This window comes from Rana temporaria, chromosome 6, assembly GCF_905171775.1.
Source record: "Rana temporaria chromosome 6, aRanTem1.1, whole genome shotgun sequence".
Taxonomy (NCBI): Eukaryota; Metazoa; Chordata; class Amphibia; order Anura; family Ranidae; genus Rana; species Rana temporaria.
The window spans coordinates 127515882-127539841 of record NC_053494.1 but is presented as its reverse complement, the minus strand read 5'-3'; the positions used below and the strand labels follow the sequence as shown (position 1 = coordinate 127539841).

Genomic DNA, 23960 nt, shown 5'->3' with positions numbered 1-23960 from the left:
CTTAGGGCCATATTCTCCTAGATTTCCCTAGGGCGGCGCGTAAGCCATTTACACTCCGCCACCCCAACCTACAGGAGCAAGTGCTGTATTCCCCAAACACTTGCTCCGTAGTTTGGGGCGGCGGAGTGTAAATGGCCCGGCGTAGCCCCGCGTATCTCCAAGGGGGCGGCTTCTATTTAAATTAAGCGCCCCCGATTCTAACGAACTGCGCATGCGCCGGGCTTAAAATAGCCCAGTGCGCATGCTCCAGTTCTCGGCGTAAAACGTCAATGACGCCGACGTGTGCATCATTGGCGTAAAGTCGTATTCAAGAACGACTTAGGGAAACAACGTAGCCGACGGAAAAACACGACGCGGACCCGACGCCATACTTAACATGGCCTACGTGGGACTTGCGTAAACTTACCCCTCATATAGCAGGGGTAAGTTTACGCTTACGCAAACGACGTTAGCGTCAGTTACGCGACGCAAATTCGTTCGGGAAAACGGCGTATCAGGTTCATTTGCATAAACAAATGAGACCTGAACGTAAACGCCATCTAGCGGCGGGCGGAGTAATTACACTTAAGATCCGACAGTGTAAGTGACTTACACATGGCGGATCTTAAGTGTATCTATGCGAAAATGATTCTAATGCCGCATACACACCATCACTTTATGTGATGAAAAAAAAGACACTTTCTGTGAAGTAAAAAATGACGTTTTTGAAACTTCAATTTTCAAAGACGAAGTTGCCTACACACCATCGTTTTCTCACAATGTTCTTGCAAAGTGAGGTTACGTTCCACCACGTTTTACCATTGAAGCTTGCTTCATAAGTAGCTTCTGGGCATGCGTGGATGAAAAAACGTCTTAGAAAACGACGTTTTTTGCTACACACGGTCAATTTCTGTGAAGTAAAAAGTGCACTTTTGAAAAACGACACATAAAATTGAAGCATGCTTCAATTTTTTTGGGTCGTTTTTTACAAGACATAAAACGACGTTTTCCCCCACACACAGTCAATTAAAGTGACGTTTTTAAAAACGTCATTTTTTTTCATCACATAAAGTGATGGTGTGTACGCGGCAGAAGAATCAGTCGCATAGATACACAGGCCAAAAAAGAGAGATACGATGGAGTATCCTGAGATACTCCATCGTATCCTTACTCAGAATATGGCCCTAGATATGTACAGTCTGGAAGAAAGAAAGGGAAGACATGATTGAAACCTTTAAATACATTGAGGGGGTGAATACAGTTCAGGAGGGCAGTTTTTTCAATATAAGACCAAAATCAAGAACATAGGAACATGACCTCAATATAACTGGAGGGAAGTTCAAAACTAATCTTAGAAAGTATTATTTTACTGAAAGAGTAGTTGATACTTGGAATAAACTACCAGCAGAGGTAGTGAGACAGTCAACAGTAAATGGATTTTTTTAAAAAGGGATAAACATAGATCTAAAAAAAACAAAACAATAAACCCCCTCCCTCCAAAAAGACAAAATAAAATAAAAAAATAGGCAGACTTGATTGGCTACTCAGTCTTTTTCTGACATCACGTTTCTATGTTTCTATGTTTATATTGCCACAGGAATTTGCTCACTTTAACCACTTCCCGCCCGGCCTATGGCCGATTTACGTCCGGGAAGTGGTTATGAAATCCTGACAGGACGTTCTAGAACGTCCTGCAGGATTTCATGCCGCGCGCGCCCGTTGGGGGCGCGCATCGCGGCGATCGGTGATGCGGGGTGTCAGTCTGACACCCTGCATCTCCGATCTCGGTAAAGAGCCTCCGGCGGAGACTCTTTACCACGTGATCAGCCGTGTCCAACCACGGCTGATCACGATGTAAACAGGAAGAGCCGCCGATGGCTCTTCCTCACTCGCGTCTGACAGACGCGAGTAGAGGATAGCCGATCGGCGGCTCTCCTGACAGGGGGGGTTAGCACTGATTGTTTATCAGCGCAGCCCCCCCTCGGATCGCCACACTGGACCACCAGGGTGCCCACCCTGGAGCACCAGGGTGGGCAAAAAAATAAAAAAGCTAAAAAAAAAAAAAAGTCTAAAAAAAAAATAAAAAATAAAACATAAAGAAAAAAGATGCCAGTCAGTGCCCACAAATGGGCACTGACTGGCAACAATCAGTGCTGCCACCCCAGTGTCCATCAGCGCCACCCCAGTGTCCATCAGCGCCACCCCAGTGTCCATCAGCGCCACCCCAGTGTCCATCAGTGCCACCCCACAGTGCCCATCCATGCCCAGTGCCCACCTAGCAGTGCCCATCTGTGCCACCCATGAGTGCCCATCTGTGCCGCCCATGAGTGCCCATCTGTGCCGCCTATGAGTGCCCAGTGCCGCCCATGAGTGCCCATCAGTGCCGCCTATGTGTGCCCATCAGTGCCGCCTATGTGTGCCCATCAGTGCCGCCTATGTGTGCCCATCAGTGCCGCCTATGTGTGCCCATCAGTGCCGCCTATGTGTGCCCATCAGTGTCGCATACCAGCGCCGCCAATCAGTGCCACCTCATCTGTGCCCGTCAGTACTACCTCATCGATGTCCATCAGTGCCATCTCATCGGTGCCCATTAGTGGCGCCATATCAGTGCCCGTAATTGAAAGAGAAAACTTATTTACAAAAAAATTAACAGAAAAAAATAAAAACATAATTTTTTTTCCAAATTTTCAGCCTTTTTTTAGTTGTTGCGCAAAAAAAAAAAATCGCAGAGGTGATCAAATACCACCAAAAGAAAGCTCTATTTGTGGGGAAAAAAGGACGCCAATTTTGTTTGGGTACAGTGTAGCATGACCGCGCAATTGCCATTCAAAGTGCGACAGTGCTGAAAGCTGAAAATTAGCTTGGGCGGGAAGCTGCGTAAGTACCTGGTATGGAAGTGGTTAAATAAGGACCCAATGTTCTGTACACCCAGACTAGTAAATTATTCTAAACAGCCATTGACAGCCACAAACATCATGGAGATGTGGATTAAAGATGTTTTTTAGATCTAAATAATTACTTGTTAAGAATGGGGGTTACAAAGGTGGCAATTATTACAACATACAAATGAAACTGGCTGCACTAAGAACATAGGAAAGATCGCTATTGTTTGAAAAAAAACCTTCTAATCTTCTATATAATTCCTAGAACTGTGAGACACCTGAGCTATAAGAAGGAGAAAAAAATCAAAAAAGCTAATCAGAGGATTGCTTGTGATCTAAGGCGCAGATATTAAGCCTATAAGGTGAGGGCACAACTGGTGACGGTGACACGAGGATATCTGTATATGCACAGAGGTGGATTAATGTGAAGATATTACTTTTAATTATTTTGATATCACAAATCACAAAATGTACTTTGTTGCACTGCTGATTGGAATCTACAAGGACACTGTGTGGAACAGGGAGCACATCTTTTAGATTGCTATTGTAGTTTTTATGTTCTTATAATAATAAAACTATGCAAACACAGAGAGAAGTTTACATTACAGTAAAGTTTTATTAACATTTAGGCCGTGATACATTTGTATTTTTATGTTTAAAATTGATGCTGGACATGTCTAAAAGAACCAATTTTAGAGCTAGAAGCTCCCCAGTCAGTGTATCTTCTATACTCTCCAGGTCTCAGGTAGTACTGACGTCCTTTGTAGTTGGGCTCCTCATAGAACATCCAGTATCCATCATGTACATGGCAGGAGTGGATATCATTGTAGCGGAACTGCTCATAAACATGAGGACAATCTTCAGTAAACTCCATCATCTGTCCCTTAAAGTCCTCTTTTTCATAGACATTTAATCTGAAGGGTCCACGGTGCTGTATTAAATAAAATGTATTATGTCAATTGCTGTTGCTTTAGAAATATGGCACAGTTGGGGAGCAAATCAAACAATCTATTGCAAGTTTTAATTCATGTTTCAAAATATTACTGAGCATATTTAAAAAATAAAGTAAAATATACCTGTGGGGTCAGGCGGCAGGATCTGATAGAGTCATTGTATCCCAACCATTGCTGGAAATCAGGATATTCTCCCTTCCTCAAAAAGTACTGGTGTCCTCTGTAGTTGGGATGTTCATACAGGATCCAGTTCCCATTCTCCACTCGGATGGAGTTACAGTGATTGAAGTATGAAGACAAGTCAGAGGAATCAGAGTTGCACTCATAGGAGCGACCCTGGAAGTTTCTGTCCTCGTAGAAGACGATCTATAGACAGACGGTGACATGTATTTAAAACAGGTTTCAAAACTCATGAATGTTATATACATTATACAGTACTATTCTTTGCTTATAGCTTGCATATAACATACTTATTATTCGTTTCATAACTCTGACTGCTTTGGTGGCTGCTTAAAAATATTTAAAATGCACTACAATATGTAATCTAGCTATGTGCAGAAAATCCTTAGAAAAAACATAATTTTAATTATTTACAGTACAAATGCCAGCTTGTATTCTGCCATACAAATTGAAAAGTAACATACCTTAACCATTTTGACTGCAAATGTGACCCAGGAGCTGTGAGCTGTGAACTGTGAGCTGTTTCAGGGTTGGAATGACGACTCTTTTATATACCTCTTTCTGCTGAAGTTGCAGAAAGTCAATGATGCTGACTTTTTTCTGTTAGCTACAGGATATGTATAGGTCTTTCTTTATCGTACATCATGGGACACAGAGCAGCATAGCCATTACTATATGGGTTATAGAGTCTACCTTCAGGTGATGGACACTGGCATTCTCAGACAGCAAGTCCCCTCCCTATATAACCCCCTCCCATACCGGGAGTACCTCAGTTTTTTCGCCAGTGTCTTAGGTGTTGGTCACAGAATAGCTATGCCTCTACGTCCTTGGGACCGGGGCAGGCTAACCGGATCTGTCCAGAGTGCTTCAGAGCCAAGGTGGACAGTACCTGGGCCTCAGGCTGTGGGGTTTTGCCCATAACGCCTCTCCTTCGGAGGGCTGGATCCTGGGTTCCAGAGCTTTGGGCCCTCTAAGGACCAAAAGTCCCTGCTGCCAGGATGCTGTATAGGTCCAGGGGAGTGGTGTTCCTTCCCAGGACCCCGGTCCCTGAAGGTCTAGCACAATACCCACGGAGATGGGAGAAGGTTGGGCCTCTTGCTATGCAATGCCCTGCAGCGTGGAGCAGGTAAGAAGAGGGGCCTGCGGGACTTGGTTCGACGGCAGGACTTGCCAGCGGGAGATTTTGGGTTAGCCTTTAGTATGCTCTGCATCGGCAACTATTCCACTATGTCTGGCTAAAGACAGGATGGTTTATTTTATTCCCATATGCATTTATCTCCCTGGCTGTTAGCATACTGCTGCTGTTGCCACAGGGTTTGGATGGTGGTAAGGGCTTACTCCTGTTTCTGGCTAAATAAAAGGGACAGCCACCCCATCTAGTGCAGGCAATAAAAAGTTCCATAGCGGGGCTATGTTTGTCTTACCCACACAGGGATGCCGGTTCCGGCTGCTCCACGTGTTGTTCCGCCCACGTGTTTCCTCCTCCGGCGGTGCACGCCGGCATGCGGAGGGGGCGGGCACATCAAGGCTGCTTCAGGGGGCGTGTTCTTCCTCGCTGACGTCAGCAGGGGAAAACTCATTTACAGCCTGAAGCTGCTGGCTGAGGGACACAGAGCGGCGCTGCAAGGAGCGTCGGATCCTAGGATCCACCGGACCACAGCGGCACCCAGTGGCGGTATAGAGACCTGTGGGTCTGGAGTTGGCTCCACATTGACCATTATTGTTATTAAGCCAAGGGTCTCTTACAGCAGCCTGGGCTTTGTTATAATCCTCCTGGCTCAGCTAACTCAGCATATAGGAGGGTGGTATTCCTTACTGTTATACCTTCCTAGTGGTTAAGGGCAATAGGTTCTTCCTAGCACTACCCTTACCCTCTTGCTTGGTATATTTTTTGTGTCTTCTTGCTGCAACAGTTTGTTGTTGGCAGCGGAGTACCTCAATATTGTACTATGGCTCCCAAAGGCTCGGGAACAGCAAAAAATGCTAAAAATGTTAAGAAACAAAAGGGTTCCCCCTCAGGCTCTGAGGATCTTGGTCAGGCTCCGCTAGGTGCTGTGGCTGGCCCTAACCAACCCAGCCCCGTCTATGTTACAGAGGAAATGCTTGAGGCCACCCTTGGTGGGCTAGAACAAAGGTTGGCAATTTTGATTGCAAACTCGGTTCCGGGGAGGAAACGGGCTAGATCCCCGTCTCCTAGGTTCGTGTCCTCGGATGCGGAGGTCCTCTCCCCAGAGGAGTTGGAGTCTCAAGAGGATCAAACGGACCAGAACCTAGACGGTTCCGATATTGAGGAATCCACTATAGAGGAACCATTTTCTGCCTCTCAGGCGGAAAGTCTGTGGATCCAGTCCTTAACGGACATGGTCCGCTCGGCATTTAAACTGCCTTTACCAGGACCGCAGGTCCCCCGCGGTGTCTTCTTTGGGCTCCTTGAAGGCGCCACTAAGTAACGCGGTCTTTCCGGTCCACCCTCTTTTGGAGGACCTGATTTTTCAGGATTGGGTGCAGCCTGACAGAATTTTTATCCCTCCTAAGAGGTTCTCTGTCCTCTATCCTATGGAAGAAAGATTTTCATTGCATATGCGAAGGCTCTTGTGGTTAAAGAACTGGTCGGCCGAAACTCAGTGCAAAAAACTCTTGGCAGGTTTCCCTTTTCATGGGGGAAGACTATTCGGAGAAGATCTAGATAAGTACATTCAGACGATTTCAAGTGGAAAGAGCACTCTTTTGCCTGTTAAGAAAAGATCTCGGGCCCCACGTTTAAACGGCAGGTCTCACCAGCCCCAGGGCCCTCAGCTTCCAGGCAGTATCGACGGGCTTCCGCACGATCAGGCTTTGTCAAAAAACCACAAGGACAAACCTCAGGTGGCAAGAGACCCTGGTCTTGCAAACCAGCAAAACCAGCCCCCAAATCAACTTTATGAAGGGGGGCCCCCACTCACTCGGGTGGGGGGAAGGCTTCAATTATTTTCAAAAGTTTGGGAAGCCAGAGTCCCCGACAAGTGGATCCTCTCGAATTTTTGGAATTCCCCCTCCTCATTTCCAGGAGTCAAGTTTGCCAACCGATCCGGTAAAAAGGGCATCACTTCTAACAGCCGTGGATCGCCTCATGCTCCAGGGGGTAATTGTAGAGGTGCCAGCCCAGGAATGCGGGCTAGGTTTTTACTCCAATCTCTTCATCATACCAAAACCAAATGGCGACGTCAGGCCAATTTTGGACCTGAAGCGTTTAAACTTTTACCTAAAGGTTTGCTCCTTTCGGATGGAATCCATACGCTCGGTGGCCGCCGCCTTACAACAGGACAATTTTTTGGCGTCGATAGATATAAAAGACGCATACCTCCATGTACCGATTTTTCTGGCACATCACAAGTTTCTTTCGCTTCGCAGTGGCTCAACGCCACTACCAATTTGTAGCTCTCCCGTTCCTGGCTCCTGTCCTGGCCAATCTAAGGACTCAGGGAGTTACGGTCCTGGCTTACTTAGACGACCTCCTAATCATAGATCGCTCAGCTTCCAGCATGAATCAAGCAGTAGCCCTCTCGGTTCATTACCTAGAGGCTTTCAGCTGGGTCTTAAACCGAGACAAGTCAGCCTTACAACCCACAAAGCAGTTGGAATACCTCGGCATGCTGCTAGACACAGAACGCCAGAGGATATTCTTGCCTCCTGAAAAGATCGAATCTATCAGAGAAGTGATCCAGTTGGTCCTGAGCAAGAGAAACCCAACCATTCGCCTATGTATGCAACTACTGGGCAAGCTAGTGGCCACTTTCGAAGCGGTACCATACGCTCAATTCCATACCCGAATCCTGCAAGCAGCCATTCTTTCGGCTTGGAACAAGAGGGCACAGGCCTTGGATCTTCCTTTGACCCTCTCGTCAAGGGTGCGGCAAAGTCTGTGCTGGTGGTTAGTCCCTCAGAACCTGCTGAAGGGAAAGTCCTTCAGCCCCGCTGCCTGGAGGGTAGTAACCACAGATGCCAGCCTGATAGGTTGGGGAGCGGTCCTAGACGGACAGACCCAACAGGGAACTTGGTCAGAGTCGGAGAGACTCCTACCTATCAATGCCTTGGAGATCAGACCTGCGCGGTTAGCCCTAGAGGCTTGGACACCCAGTTTACAGGGGTCACCGGTGAGAGTGCAGTCCGACAATGCCACAGCGGTGGCGTATATAAACCACCAGGGGGGCACGAAGAGTCGAGCCGCTCAAAGAGAGGTAAACTTGATCTTTTTATGGGCAGAGGCCCATGTGCCCTGCATCTCGGCGATATTTATCCCCGGAGTGGACAACTTACAGGCGGACTTCCTAAGTCGCCAGCAACTACTCCCAGGGGAGTGGTCTCTCCACCCCCAGGTCTTCCAGGAGATTTGCCAGAAGTTGGGGTTTCCGGAGGTAGACATCATGGCATTGAGGTTCAACAAGAAACTAGACAGGTTCATGTCCCGGACAAGGGATCTGTTGGCCTGTGGAACCGATGCGTTAGTTTGCCCCTGGCATCAGTTCAGTCTACTATATGCCTTTCCCCCATTGCAGTTGCTGCCCCGCCTGCTGCGCAGAATCAGGGTAGAGCACAGACCAGTTATTCTGGTGGCCCCGGCTTGGCCCCGGAGGTCGTGGTGGCTGAATCCCTGATTCTCAGGGGTAGAGGCCTGTCTAGCCAGGTAATTTCTACTCTGATTAAGGCTAGGAAACCAGTCTCCAGAGTGATTTATTATAGAGTTTGGAGGGCCTATGTAGTTTGGTGTGAGTCCCAGAGGTGGCACCCCTGCAAATATACCATTGACATGGTTTTACGATTTCTACAGCTGGGAGTAGACAAAAACCTGGCAGTAAGCACTATCAAAGGACAGATTTCGGCCTTGTTGGTCTGGTTTCAAAGACCTTTGCCCACTCTCTGGTTAAAACCTTCTTGCAGGGGGTCTTACGCATTAATCCTTTAATGTCCATGGAACCTAAACCTTGTCTTGTCAACTTTGCAAAAACAGCCTTTTGAGCCTCTGGCCGAGGTTCCGTTGTTGTTACTGACTATAAAGTTAGTATTTTTGGTGGCTATGGCTTCTGCTAGAAGAGTGTCAGAGCTGACAGCCTTGTCTTGTAGAGAACCATACCTCATTCTGCATAAAGACAGGGTGGTTCTCCGTCCTCACCCGTCCTTCCTACCAAAGGTCATATCAAATTTGATCCTACCGTCCTTTTTTCCAAAGCCCACTTCGAGAAAGGAAGGATTTCTGCATACCATGGATATTGTTAGGGCCATGAAGGTCTATCTTAGGGCCACAGAAGGGATTCGAAAGACGGATGTGTTATTCGTCCTACCGGATGGGCCTAAGAAGGGTCATGCAGCAGCGAAATCCACCATCGCTAGATGGATTAAACAGTTGATTATTTAGGCCTACGGCTTAAAGGGTTTACCCCCTCCTTTGTTGGTGGAGGCCCATTCTACTAGGGCCATGGGCGCCTCCTGGGCAGTGCACCACCAGATCTCCATGGCTCAGGTTTGCAGGACGGCGACCTGGTCATCGTCCCATACGTTCACAAAGTTTTATCAGTTGGACGTTAGAAGGAGTGCCGATGCAGCCTTTGGGCAGGCGGTGCTGCAGGCTGCAGTATAGGATCCTCAAGTCCGGGGCACCCTTAATTTAATTTAATTTAATTTAAATTGATTTTTTTCTTTGATTGAGATGTCTCCCTCCCCTCATTAAGCATTGCTTTGGGACATCCCATATAGTAATGGCTATGCTGCTCTGTGTCCCGTGATGTACGATAAAGAAAAATGTATTTTTATATACAGCTTACCTGTAAAATCCTTTTCTTGGAGTGCATCACGGGACACAGAGCTCCCTCCCCTCTTATGAGGAAGATTTTGGGATGCATACTGCTTGCTACAAAACTGAGGTACTCCCGGTATGGGAGGGGGTTATATAGGGAGGGGACTTGCTGTCTGAGAATGCCAGTGTCCATCACCTGAAGGTAGACTCTATAACCCATATAGTAATGGCTATGCTGCTCTCCTCACATTTTTGTAAATATTTTATTATATTTTTTCATGTGACAACACTGAATAAATGACACTTTACTACAATGCAGTGGCGGTTCGTCCATAGAGGGCGCTGGAGCGCCGCCCCCTCTGGCTCTCACCGCCACTGAGTCTAATAACATAGATTCATGCATTGCACGAATCTATGTTATTATCGCCGCTGCCGCTGTTATTCAGATGGTCGGCGCTCAATGTCCGGCCATCTGAATAACGCCAGCTGGTTGGCCATAGGGAAATGTCTATCAAAGCCAACGGCTCTGATAGGCTTTCCCAATACAGCCCCCGGGTCCCGGAATCTTATTCTCGGAGTGCACAGACTGTACGCCCCTTGAATAAGATGACAGGCGCCTCAGCCAATCAGGTTGGCTGGTTCTGGCTACCTGTAACCTGATTGGCTGAGACGCCTGTCAGTCATCGAGGGCGGGAGAAGACATCGTGGGACGTGGATGCCTGACTCCAGTAAAGGTAAGTGCCGGGCGGGGGGGGAGGAAGAACGCAATTTACAGGGCACACGGCACAGTGGGGACAATTGGCACAGCGGCGACCATTAAAGGGCACAGTGGCTGCGTTTAATGGCATGGCACAGTGGTGACAATGGATGGCACAGTGGCTGCATTTAATGGCATGGCACAGTGGTGACAATGGATGGCACAGTGGTGACAATGGATGGCACAGTGGTGACAATGGATGGCACAGTGGCTGCGTTTAATGGCATGGCACAGTGGTGACAATGTATGGCACAGGGGCTGCGTTTAATGGCATGGCACAGTGGTGACAATGTATGGCACAGTGGCTGCGTTTAATGGCATGGCACAGTGGTGACAATGTATGGCACAGTGGCTGCGTTTAATGGCATGGCACAGTGGTGACAATGGATGGCACAGTGACTGCGTTTAATGGCATGGCACAGTGGTGACAATGTATGGCACAGTGGCTGCGTTTAATGGCATGGCACAGTGGTGACAATGTATGGCACAGTGGTGACAATGGATGGCACAGTGGCTGCGTTTTATGGCATGGCACAGTGGTGACAATGGATGGCACAGTGACTGCGTTTAATGGCATGGCACAGTGGTGCGAATTGATGGCACAGTGACTGCATTTGATGGCATGGCACAGTGACTGCGTTTAATGGCATGGCACAGTGGTGCGAATTGATGGCACAGTGGCTGCATTTGATGGCATGTAACAGTGGCTGCGTTTGGGCACAGTGAGACTGCAATTTTTTTTTCCTTTGCGCCCCCCCAAAAATTTTGAGCACCAGCCGCCACTGCTACAATGTAAAGTAGTGAGTGTACAGCTTGTATAACAGGGTAAATGTGATGTCCCCTCAAAATAACTCAACACACAGCCATTAATGTTGGCAACAAAAGTGAGTACACCCCTAAGTTAAAACGTCCAAATTGGGCCCAATTAGCCATTTTTCCTCTCCGGTGTCATGTGACTCATTAGTGTGTCAGGTGTGAATGGTGAGCAGGTGTGTTAAATTTGGTGTTATCACTCGCAGGCCCCGTACACACGGTCGGACAAAACCGATGAGAATGAACCGAAGTTCAGTTTCATCGGACCAAACCGACCGTGCGTATGGGCCATCGGTCTGTTTTCCTTCGGTCCAAAATTTTAAAACATGCTTCAAAACCGAACCGATGGACCACTGCCCGATCGGACCAAACCGATGGTTAGTACAGAAAAGCATCAGTTCAAAACCCGCGCATGCTCAGAATCAAGTCGACGCATGCTTGGAAGCATTGAACTACATTTTTTTATGCACGTCGTGTGTTTTACGTCACCGCGTTCTGACCCAATCGGATTTTGAACTGATGGTGTGTACACACATCAGACCATCAGGCCACTTCAGCGGTGAACCGATGAAAACGGTCTGTCGGACCATTCTCATCGGTTTTGTCCGACCGTGTGTACAGGGCCTCACTCTCTCACACTGGTCACTGGAAGTTCAACATGACACCTCATGCCAAAGAACTCTCTGAGGGTCTAAAAAAATAATTGTTGATTTACATAAGTGTAGCACCCTGCTCTTGAACAGGGATGCAGTCAGATAAAGTTTGCTAGGTGGTAACTAACCTGGCCAATTATTAGGGGATCTTCTGATTCTTTACCTAACTCCGAGTTTGATGCATCTCTCCCCTCTACCACTGGGTGGCATTGTCACCTAAGGCATTGGAATGATAAGGTGCAAATCAACTTACAGTATGAGTGGATAGGTTGCTCTAGCCAATTGTCATGTATATAGATCGTATATCTTGAGGAATCTATGTGTCTACCTGTGCAATAGAAATATGACTATATATTTGAATGTGATGAAAAAACTAAATGTAATGTGCAATTTGTATCTGTAGTACAGTAAAATACTCTATGTTTGCCAGATTCGGTAAACAAACAATTTGCATACTGTGTTATGTGTTGCATATACTGTGTTGTATGCTATATATTACACAGTCTGCCTCCTTCTTTTTCCCCCACTATAAATGATGTGCTGATGATTAGAAGATTTGCAAGATATTGATGTCTGAACACATAGGCCCGGATTCACGTAGAATGGCGTATCTTTGTGCGGGCGCAACGTATCCTATTTACGTTACGCCTCCGCAACTTTTACAGGCAAGTGCCGTATTCTCAAACAAAAGTTGCGGCGGCGTAGCGTAAATAGGCCTGCGTAAGCCCGCCTAATTAAAATGTGGTAGATGTGGGCGTGTGTTATGTAAATTTTATGTGACCCCGCGTAAATGATGCTTTTTACGAACGGCGCATGCGTCGTCCGTGAAAGTATCCCAGTGCGCATGCTTCAAATTAACCCGCAAGAAGCCAATGCTTTCAACGTGAACGTAAATGACGGCCAGCCCTATTCGCGAACGACTTACGCAAACGAGGAAACATTTTCAAAATTTGACGCGGGAACGACGTCCATACTTAACATTGGTACGCCGCATCTACGCCTCATATAGCAGGGGTAACTTTATGCCGGAAAAAAAAGCCTAACGTAAACGGCGTATCTGTACTGCGTCGGCCGGGCGTACGTTCGTGAATTCACGTATCTAGCTGATTTACATATTTCTAGGCGTAAATCAGCGTACACGCCCCTATCGGCCAGCGTAAATATGCAGTTAAGATCCGACGCCGGTCGGATCTAATAGAAATCTATGAGTAACTGATTCTAAGAATCAGGCGCATAGATACGACCGGCCAGACTCAGAGATACGATGGCGTATCTGGAGATACGCCGTTGTATCTCCTTTGTGAATCTGGGCCACTGTGTCTCTCTCTATCTCTCTCTCTCTCTCTAACTGACTGACTGTCTGATGTGGTCTGTATTGTAACAACGCCGCGGCCTTATATAGTGTGGGGCGTGTACTATACTCCCTGAGCCATAATTGGCCAAAGCCACCCTGGCTTTGGCCAATTATGGTTCTTCGTTTTTTGCTCGCTCTGATTGGCCAAGCATGCAGGGTCATGGTGCATGCTTGACCAATCATCAGCGCGCAATGCCGCAGTTAATTATGGGCCATTGCGTGTCACTCAAATTTGGTGCAAACGACCCATTTTGTTCGAAATTCAAGTGTCTCAGAGTCTGAGAAAAGACGTATACTATTATTAGTAACAAATACTCCAGCAGCACCGAATGCCCATTCAGAACGCACGCTGGATGCAGGTCAGCCCATCAGCTCAATTGCATACCAGGCAAGTTCTGGCAAGTTTGCAGAGGCATGAGAAGCAGACTCCTCTGGGTCACTGAGGATTACAGTATCTGGAACTGCCTCCTCCCAGTCACATACTACTCGCAAGGGTTCTAGGGATGGAAAACCATCTCTTTGACATATGTCTTCGAAAATTGCCTCCTCCCACTCCTCTTGTGTGTTCTGTGGCGTAGGAAGAATAGTGTCTGCATAAAGTGGGCCTTGAGAGGAAAGGAAGTCCTCCTCTTCCTCCCGCTGCTCTACCTCGAGTGCCCTGTCAATAATGCCACGCAGAATCTGCTCCAGCAGGAACACAACAGGCATTGTGTCACTGATGCATGCATTGTCACGGCACACCATACTTGTGGCCTCCTCAAAAGGTGGCAGTACAGTGCATGCATCCTTTATGAGCAGCCATTGGCATGGGTAAAAAAACTGAGCTGGCCTGAGACTGTCATTGTGCCATACTCAAACAGGTACTTGTTGATGTGCAGCATTGCATTGCAGCATTGCCAAAGTCAAGTTCCACCCGGTGGGCATATCAAAAATCAGGCGGTTTGTGGGCAGGTGTAATTTCCACTGAATTTCAGCCAACCAAGCACTGGCTGTGTATGATAGCCTGAAATGGCTACAGACTCTTCTGGCCTGATTTAGCAGATCTTCCAACCCTGGGTACCTATTTCAGAAATGTTGCACCACCAGATTGACATGGCACATGTGTCTAGGGATGGACTGGAGGTTTGTGCCATTATCGCACAGCACCTGGTTCCAGCTGGTGTAGCGTGAACCACCTCTGGGCCCATCCCTGCAGAGCTACAAGGATCTCTGCTCTGGTGTGGTTCCTGTCCCTAGACATACCAGCTGAAGCACTGCATGGCACCTTTTAGCCTGATTCATTAATTATTCATTATTAAGCTGGTAAGATAGCGCAGGGGGCTAATGCTCCTTTGCAGCAGTCTGTGATTGCCTGTGTCCCAAGGGTTGCAGGTTTGATCCCGGCGGGATCCACTCAGCCTTTCATCCTTCTGAGGTCGGTAAAATGAGTACCATTGTGTTGGGTAATAATGACAACCATTATCAGCGCTTAGACACATCGGCAACGGTGTAATTGGCGCTATATAAGTGTAAGCATTATTATTATTAAATAGCCCTTTGAATGCGTTGGGGTACTTGTGATTCATAGGCCAATTCAGCAGATAAGGGCATGGAGGAGGAGGGGGTAGAGCAGACAAATCTCGCATCCTCACCACCAGCTGTATGGAGACATAACATAAATACTGAACAGTGAAAATAAATATATAATAAATGCCAACAGTGCAAAACCGGCTAATCACCACCCGTAAGGTAAGTGGTTGCCTAAAGATATGTCACAACGGAACATGCATATATCAAAAAATGAGTCCGTTACAATATAACAGTGAAAAAAGTCCATATGAAGTGCATGAGAAATATTAGTGCTCAGATTTCTTCTATTCGTGTTGAACAGGTAAAGAAATGGTTTCCACCTTCACCAATTAAGGTACACCTAAATTGTGCTAATAAGGATGGCACCTTACCAGATGTCGTTGACCTTATTCGTTAGAAAAAAGGTCAAATTAGGCTTTGTTTGCTGGACCTGGCTGACTTCCTGGTGGCCACAGGATAGATTCCTCCTTACATCTGCCTACCCGTGGAACCAAATGCACCTGAGACTGGATTGCACCGTTCACTGGAGACACAGATAAGCCTTTTTTAAACTTCTGTCTCCAAGCTGCAGTCAAGGAATAAAGGGATCACTTGCCATAGTTTGTCCTTTAGTGACAACAAAGCCTAATTTTACCTTTTTTCTAACGAATAAGGTCAACAACATCTGCCAAGCTGCAGTCAAGGAATAAAGGGATCACTTGCCATAGTTTGTCCTTTAGTGACAACAAAGCCTAATTTGACCTTTTTCTAACAAATAAGGTCTACGACATCTGGTAAGGTGCCATCCTTATTAGCACAATTGTGGTGTACCTTAATTGGTGAAGGTGGAACCCATTTCTTTACCTGTTCAACACGAATAGAAGAAATCTGAGCACTAATATTTCTCATGCACTTCATATGGACTTTTTTCACTGTTATATTGTAACGGACTCATTTATGTTTTGATATATGCATGTTCCGTTGTGATATATCTTTAGGCAACCACTTACCTTACGGGTGGTGATTAGCAGGTTTTGCACTGTTGGCATTTATTATATATTTATTTTCACTGTTCAGTATTTATGTTATGTATTTATAGTTAGTATAGCACCCCCTGCTTTGCTATTTTGTAACTATCTCCAGTTCACTGGAAATTTTGGGGAGCAGCTTTTTTGATTAATTTAATAGATTTACTTAGTCACATTTAATTCTAATTTTATTTGGCGCGAGATCCTTTTTCTTTGTATGGAGACATGACAGAACAACAAGCTGCAGCACTGAGCCCTGTCCTGCATCCAAAATATATCGTCCTTGACCATGCTTGCTGGACCACGTGTCAGCAGTGACATGGACATTGTGCTCACTGTCTTGCCCAAAGATGCCACAAAATTGCCTTCCACATGATGGTACAGAGCTGGAATGACCTTATGTGAAAATAAATAGTGACTGGGAACCTGCCATTGTGGTACAGCACAGGGGGCAGAATCCACCAGACGAAAAGGCAGAAGTTGTAGAGCCAACAGCTTTGACAAGCTTGCATTTGGAGGCTGGGCATGTGGGTGGCAGTGACTGTATTTTTTTTTTTTTGCTGCAGCAGATAAGGCAGAGAAATTTGACTGCCAATTTTTGCACCGGTGTTCTCCCCTCTCTGTACGCTCATGTTCCTACCTTCCTCAACCTCAGAACCAACATCTGAATCAAGTAATGGCTGTTCCTCCTCAAGGAGCAAGTGACTGATGCTGTGTTCAAATAACTCATCTGACTCCTCCATGGGAGTCTGGGGCTATGGCAGGAATAGATGTGGACAAGGAGGCAGATTTAGTCACTCTGGCAGCTGCAGTGGACTGCACACTAACCTCTGCTTGGGTGACAGAGGATCTCCTCTGCATGCTATGGCTGGATAGCACAGGCAATATCACTAAACAGAGTAAATGATGCCCTGCATGGACACATACGCTGCTGGACCCCTCACAGTGCCATTGGAGAGTCTGCCTCTCCTTGTTGGCCTCCCAGACATGATGGGGGGTGCTCAATAACCAAATCTAATAAAGATGTGGAAATGTGTACGTGGATGCACTTGAATCAATGGAAAGTGGTGTTTGGTGCACTTTAACCTGAGCACTCACTACACAGACAAACTCCACTGATACACTACATTATACTGCAGAAAAACTGCACTGATGCACTGCAATATACTGCATTAAACATGCCAGGGTCTCCAAATCAAACCTATTAAAAAATGGTTCAGTTCATTTGCCCTCTCCACATTTCCCTTGGTCCCTCCACCTGTAATGGCCTCTACTTCTTCTGTCACTCAAGACCATTCTCACTTTGTTTTTCTGGAGTTTCCACTCCAATTTTTTTCTATATTTCTCCTTAGCCTCTCTAATCTTCATCCTCAGGCCCATCTGAATCTTTTTTTATCTTGTGACACATTCATTTTGTCTTGCTATGGCAACAAATGCCTTTGGTCTTCCTCTGCATCAGCATGCTGCAGGCTGCTTATACAACCATCTCTAATTGTGTTGCTTTTTTATTAAGGCTGATTATCATCTTTGCCCATGGTAAACATATGGCATGATTTGCAATGGTGGTGGAACCCTCCTACACATAAATACACAAATACTGCATTTATTTGGAAATATACATATAGGTGGTGGAATGACACTAGTCAGGAGTTATGCTTCTTGATTTAGTTTGTGATATATGGTGGTTCTTGGTGTGTGAGTGTAAAATAGTGATGTTACCTTCTGAATTTTGGGAATTACATTTTGATTTCTGATGTTGGTACACGTATCACATTGTGTGGGGGAAAATTATTATCATTTGGAAATACTAAACAACACACAAAATGGTGACTCATTTAAAACTTGCATCAGCAATGGTATTGTTTGTGGTTTGTGAAGACACCTGTGGGAGTTTCTGATTTGATTTTTGTGAAAAATATATTTTAACAAAACATGAAAACATTACAAATTACTAGAATTCTTAAAAAAATAAAACCATGAAGTAGAAGCAACACAAAAACCCAGCAAGCATAATTTATTTTATAGAAATCAACAGTTGATCTCAAAATTAAAATGTATTTTCCTGTAGAAGTAACAACTGTACAATTATGTACAATGGTTGAAACTTGCATTTGGCTATATAACGCTCATTTTCACATTCGCAAACGCATGTTTGCCAAGAGCGAATTTGGGAATTTACTATAGCGCCCCGGAAAAAAGGAATGGGAGTTAAAATGTGACTATTTTGCATAACTGAGCATGCGCACTTGTGCTGGTACATAGTCGTAGAAAGAGGGGGAATTTATCTCTTCTCAAACTTTTAGCCCTGGTTCACACTGGGTATGATTTGGAACGATTTGAGATGCGATTTGACATGTCAAATCGCATCTCAAATCGGTGGCATTTGCCGGCAATTGTCGGCAATGGCACTGTCCTAATCAGTGCGACGCCGCATCTGCGATTTCAAAAAGTAGTTCCTGTACTACTTTTTGCGATTTCGGGCAGTGATTTACATTAAATTGCGGCCGAAATCGCGGCAAAATCGTGGCCGCAAAATCGCAGTAAAAATCGCGCATTTTACCGCGATTTTGAATTCGCAGCAGTGTGAACCTAGGCTAAATGATATTTCAATTTATACGTAATTTTTTCAGCAGTTTAAACATAGATTATCTTCAAACAATATACCACATATTTAAGTATCATTTAGGCTATCATATCATGCTCTAAACATTGTTTCCATGTGCAATTCCCATGTTTCAAGCATGATTACTGATTTAGACAGTCTCTGTTGTCTGTGACCTATAGTAAATTAGTCAATTCGATTTTTTTCTCCCGGGAGCTATAGTGAATTCTATTTTCATGCTAATGTACACGTTTTTGGCCATTTTGCGAGTATTTATTCACAAATTTGCGCCATAGTAAATAAACCCCATAGTGTCATTTTATTAGAAGCTGATGTAGGGAGAGCAGAGGAAGAGCTGACAGAATGCATTGGAAGAGATTAGGTAAGGTAGCAAACTATGATTTAACTATCATTTAACCTGAAAGTCCTTGTTAGGACTACTATGTGTTAACATTTGAATGTTAGCTCTATGGGTACTCACCACCTTAGCTGTCTTCTTGGGGGATTTTTGTTTTTATTTTAGCTAGTGATTGATTTGAGAGCAGCAGTATATTCTGTCCTGTCTTTTGGGGGGAATTTCAATTTATTTTAATACATTGATAAGGCCTTTTTTATAGTCTCCCTACACTAAACTTGCCAGGAGATTTCCCAGAACAGAAAAGTAAATGTACTTTAGACCTTTTGAAACACACATAAACCAATAGGTAGTGAACAAATCACTTAGGCTGGTTGTAAATGGGGTTCACTCATAAAAAATACTGAGAGCGACTTCAGGAACTTAGGGCCAGATCCACAAAAGGGATACGCCGGCGTATCTACTGATACGCCGTCGTATCCCTGTTTCTATCTATGCGACTGATTCACAGAATCAGTTACGCATAGATATTCCTAAGATCCGGCAGGTGTAATCGTTTTACACTGTCGGATCTTAGGATGCAGTACCTCGGCCGCCGCTGGGGGCATTTCTCTTCGAAATTCCGCGTCGGGTATGCAAATTAGCACTTACGGAGATCCACAAAGAGGTTTCCCTTCGTGAAGTCTCCGTAAGTTGTTAGTTTGCAAATGCAAAATTAGGGCTACTTTTACAAAGTGTAAAGTTAGAACACCATGTAAAAGTAGACCCTTCTTTCCCGCGACGCTGTCAAATTTTTTTTTCAATTTTTTTTTTCCCGCCGCATCTCTTTTTTTCCCAGACGCAACTTTTTTTACCCGCCGTGATTCACAAAACTCGGCGTAACGTAACTTTGCGCAAAGCACGTCGGGAAAATCGCGTTGGGAGCATGCGCAGTATGTCCGGCGCGGAAGCGCCTAATTTAAATGGGACTCGCGCCATTAGATTGGGCATGCCTTGCGCCGGACAGATTTAAGTTACACAGCCGAAAATTTCTAGGTAAGTGCTTTGTGGATCGGGCACTTAGGTAGAAATTTTGCGGCGGTGTAACTTAAATAGGAAGATTTAAGTTAAACCCGCTGGCTGTGGATCTGGCCCTTAATATGTACAGTCTGGAGGAAAGAAAGGGAAGACATGATTGAAACCTTTAAATACATTGAGGGGGTGAATAAAGTTGAGGAGGGCAGTTTTTTCAATATAAGACCAAAATCAAGAACACAGGGACATGACCTCAATATAACTGGAGGGAAGTTCAAAACTAATCTTAGAAAGTATTATTTTACTGAAAGAGTAGTTGATGCTTGGAATAAACTACCAGCAGAGGTAGTGAGACAGTCAACAGTAAATGGATTTTTAAAAAAAGGGATAAACATAGATCTAAACAAAACAAAACAATAAACCCCCTCCCTCCAAAAAGACAAAAAAAAATAAATAGGCAGACTTGATTGGCTACTCAGTCTTTTTCTGACATCACTTTTCTATGTTTCTATGTTTATATTGCCACAGGAATTTGCTCACTTTAAATAAGGACCCAATGTTCTGTACACCCAGCCATTGACAGCCACAAACATCATGGAGATGTGGATTCAGCCCATGTTCACACTGGGTACGATTTCCTTCGATTTGAGATGCGATTTCACATGTGAAATCGCATCTCAAATCGGCGGCATTTGCCGCCAATTGTCGGCAATGACACTGTCCTAATCAGTGCGACGCTGCATCTGCGGCGCTGCACTGATTTCAAAAAGTAGTTCCTGTACTACTTTTTGCGATTTCGGGCCGCGATTTACATAGACATCTGTGCAGAAAGCTGCACAGATGTCTCTTAAATCACGGCCGAAATCGGGACTGCCGGCGGGAGTGAAATCGTGCGAGTTCAGCTGAACTCGCACGGCTTCACTCCCGCAGCCCAGTGTGAACCAGGGCTAAAGATGTTTTTTAGATCGACAGACTAACTTGTTAAGAATGGGGGTTACAAAGGTGGCAATTATTACAACATACAAATGAAACTGGCTGCACTAAGAACATAGGAAAGATCGCTATTGTTTGAAAAAAAACCTTCTAATCTTCTATATAATTCCTAGAACTGTGAGACACCTGAGCTATAAGAAGGAGAAAAAAAATCAAAAAAGCTAATCAGAGGATTGCTTGTGATCTAAGGCGCAGATATTAAGCCTATAAGGTGAGGGCACAACTGGTGACGGTGACACGAGGATATCTGTATATGCACAGAGGTGGATTAATGTGAAGTTATTACTTTTAATTATTTTGATATCACAAAATGTACTTTGTTGCACTGCTGATTGGAATCTACAAGGACACTGTGTGGAACAGGGAGCACATCTTTTAGATTGCTATTGTAGTTTTTATGTTCTTATAATAATAAAACTATGCAAACACAGAGAGAAGTTTACATTACAGTAAAGTTTTATTAACATTTAGGCCGTGATACATTTATATTTTTATGTTTAAAATTGATGCTGGACATGTCTAAAAGAACCAATTTTAGAGCTAGAAGCTCCCCAGTCAGTGTATCTTCTATACTCTCCAGGTCTCAGGTAATACTGACGTCCTTTGTAGTTGGGCTCCTCATAGAACATCCAGTATCCATCATGTACATGGCAGGAGTGGATATCATTGTAGCGGAACTGCTCATAAACATGAGGACAATCTTCAGTAAACTCCATCATCTGTCCCTTAAAGTCCTCTTTTTCATAGACATTTAATCTGAAGGGTCCACGGTGCTGTATTAAATAAAATGTATTATGTCAATTGCTGTTGCTTTAGAAATATGGCACAGTTGGGGAGCAAATTAAACAATCTATTGCAAGTTTTAATTCATGTTTCAAAATATTACTGAGCATATTTAACTACTAGCCGACCAGCCACCGTCATTAAACGGCGGCAGGTCGGCTCTCCTGGGCGAGAGCCCGTAGCTATACGTCCGCTTTTCGAGCGGCCACTAGCTCGCCCCTGACTCCCGTGCGTGTGCCCGGCGGGCTCGATCGCCGCCGGGCACCCGCGATTGCTCGTTACAGAGCGGGGACCGGGAGCTGTGTGTGTAAACACACAGCTCTCGGTCCTGTCAGCAGGGGAAATGCTGATCTTCTGTTCATACAATGTATGAACAGAGGATCAGTGTTTCCCCTAGTGAGGCCACCCCCCCACAGTAAGAACACACCCAGGGACATACTTAACCCCTTCCCCGCCCCCTAGTGTTAACCCCTTCACTGCCAGTGGCATTTTTATAGTAATCCAATGCATTTTTATAGCACTGATCGCTATAAAAATGCCAATGGTCCCAAAAATGTGTCAAAAGTGTCCGAAGTGTCCGCCATAATGTCGCAGTACCGAAAAAAAATTACTAGTAAAAAAAATATATTAATAAAAATGCCATAAAAATACCCCTTATTTTGTAAACGCTATAACTTTTGCGCAAACCAATCAATAAACGCTTATTGCGATTTTTTTTTACGAAAAATATGTAGAAGAATATGTATCGGCCTAAACTGAGGAAAAAAAATGTTTTTTATATATTTTTGGGGGATAATTATTATAGCAAAAAGTAAAAAATATTCATTTTTTTAAAAATTGTCGCTCTATTTTTGTTTATAGCGCAAAAAATTAAAACCGCAGAGGTGATCAAATACCACCAAAAGAAAGCTCTATTTGTAGGAAAAAAAGGATGCCAATTTTGTTTGGGAGCCACGCCGCATGACCGCGCAATTGTCAGTTAAAGCGGCGCAGTCCCGAATCGCAAAAAGTGCTCTGGTCTTTGGGCAGCAATATGGTCCGGGGGTTAAGTGGTTAAAAAATAAAGTAAAATATACCTGTGGGGTCAGGCGGCAGGATCTGATAGAGTCATTGTATCCCAACCATTGCTGGAAATCAGGATATTCTCCCTTCCTCAAAAAGTACTGGTGTCCTCTGTAGTTGGGATGTTCATACAGGATCCAGTTCCCATTCTCCACTCGGATGGAGTTACAGTGATTGAAGTATGAAGACAAGTCAGAGGAATCAGAGTTGCACTCATAGGAGCGACCCTGGAAGTTTCTGTCCTCGTAGAAGACAATCTATAGACAGACGGTGACATGTATTTAAAACAGGTTTCAAAACTCATGAATGTCATATACATTATACAGTACTATTCTTTGCTTATAGCTTGCATATAACATACTTATTATTCGTTTCAGAACTCTGACTGCTTTGGTGGCTGCTTAAAAATATTTAAAATGCACTACAATATGTAATCTATCTATGTGCAGAAAATCCTTAGAAAAAACATAATTTTAATTCTTTACAGTACAAATGCCAGCTTGTATTCTGTCATACAAATTGAAAAGTAACATACCTTAACCATTTTGACTGGAAATGTGACCCAGGAGCTGTGAGCTGTGAACTGTGAGCTGTTTCAGGGTTGGAATGACGACTCTTTTATATACCTCTTTCTGCTGAAGTTGCAGAAAGTCAATGATGCTGACTTTTTTCTGTTAGCTATAGGATATGTATAGGTCTTTCTCTATCGTACATCATGGGACACAGAGCAGCATAGCCATTACTATATGGGTTATAGAGTCTACCTTCAGGTGATGGACACTGGCATTCTCAGACAGCAAGTCCCCTCCCTATATAACCCCTCCCATACCGGGAGTACCTCAGTTTTTTCGCCAGTGTCTTAGGTGTTGGTCACGGTATAGCTATGCCTCTACGTACTTGGGACCAGGGCAGGCTAACCGGATCTGTCCAGAGTGCTTCAGAGCCAAGGTGGACAGTACCTGGGCCTCAGGCTGTGGGGTTTTGCCCATAACGCCTCTCCTTCGGAGGGCTGGATCCTGGGTTCCAGAGCTTTGGGCCTTCTAAGGACCAAAAGTCCCTGCTGCCAGGATGCTGTATAGGTCCAGGGGAGTGGTGTTCCTTCCCAGGACCCCGGTCCCTGAAGGTCTAGCACAATACCCACGGAGATGGGAGAAGGTTGGGCCTCTTGCTATGCAATGCCCTGCAGCGTGGAGCAGGTAAGAAGAGGGGCCTGCGGGACTTGGTTCGACGGCAG

The 23960-nt window shown here is 45.0% G+C and overlaps 2 protein-coding genes across 2 annotated transcripts; both read right to left on the bottom strand.

Moving 5' to 3' along the window:
• Positions 1-3462: 3462 nt before the first annotated feature.
• Positions 3463-4563, bottom strand: LOC120943808 (gamma-crystallin 1-like). The gene is made up of 3 exons (XM_040357352.1): positions 4459-4563; positions 3938-4180; positions 3463-3792 (listed from the first exon to the last, which is right to left on the bottom strand). Exons 1-3 carry the CDS (start codon positions 4465-4467, stop codon positions 3517-3519), a joined length of 528 nt encoding a protein of 175 aa, XP_040213286.1. The 5' UTR covers positions 4468-4563; the 3' UTR covers positions 3463-3516.
• A 16806-nt stretch (positions 4564-21369) lies between these two features.
• On the bottom strand, positions 21370-23366 carry LOC120943809 (gamma-crystallin 1-like). The gene is made up of 3 exons (XM_040357353.1): positions 23262-23366; positions 22741-22983; positions 21370-21654 (listed from the first exon to the last, which is right to left on the bottom strand). Exons 1-3 carry the CDS (start codon positions 23268-23270, stop codon positions 21379-21381), a joined length of 528 nt encoding a protein of 175 aa, XP_040213287.1. The 5' UTR covers positions 23271-23366; the 3' UTR covers positions 21370-21378.
• Between the last annotated feature and the right edge of the window lie 594 nt (positions 23367-23960).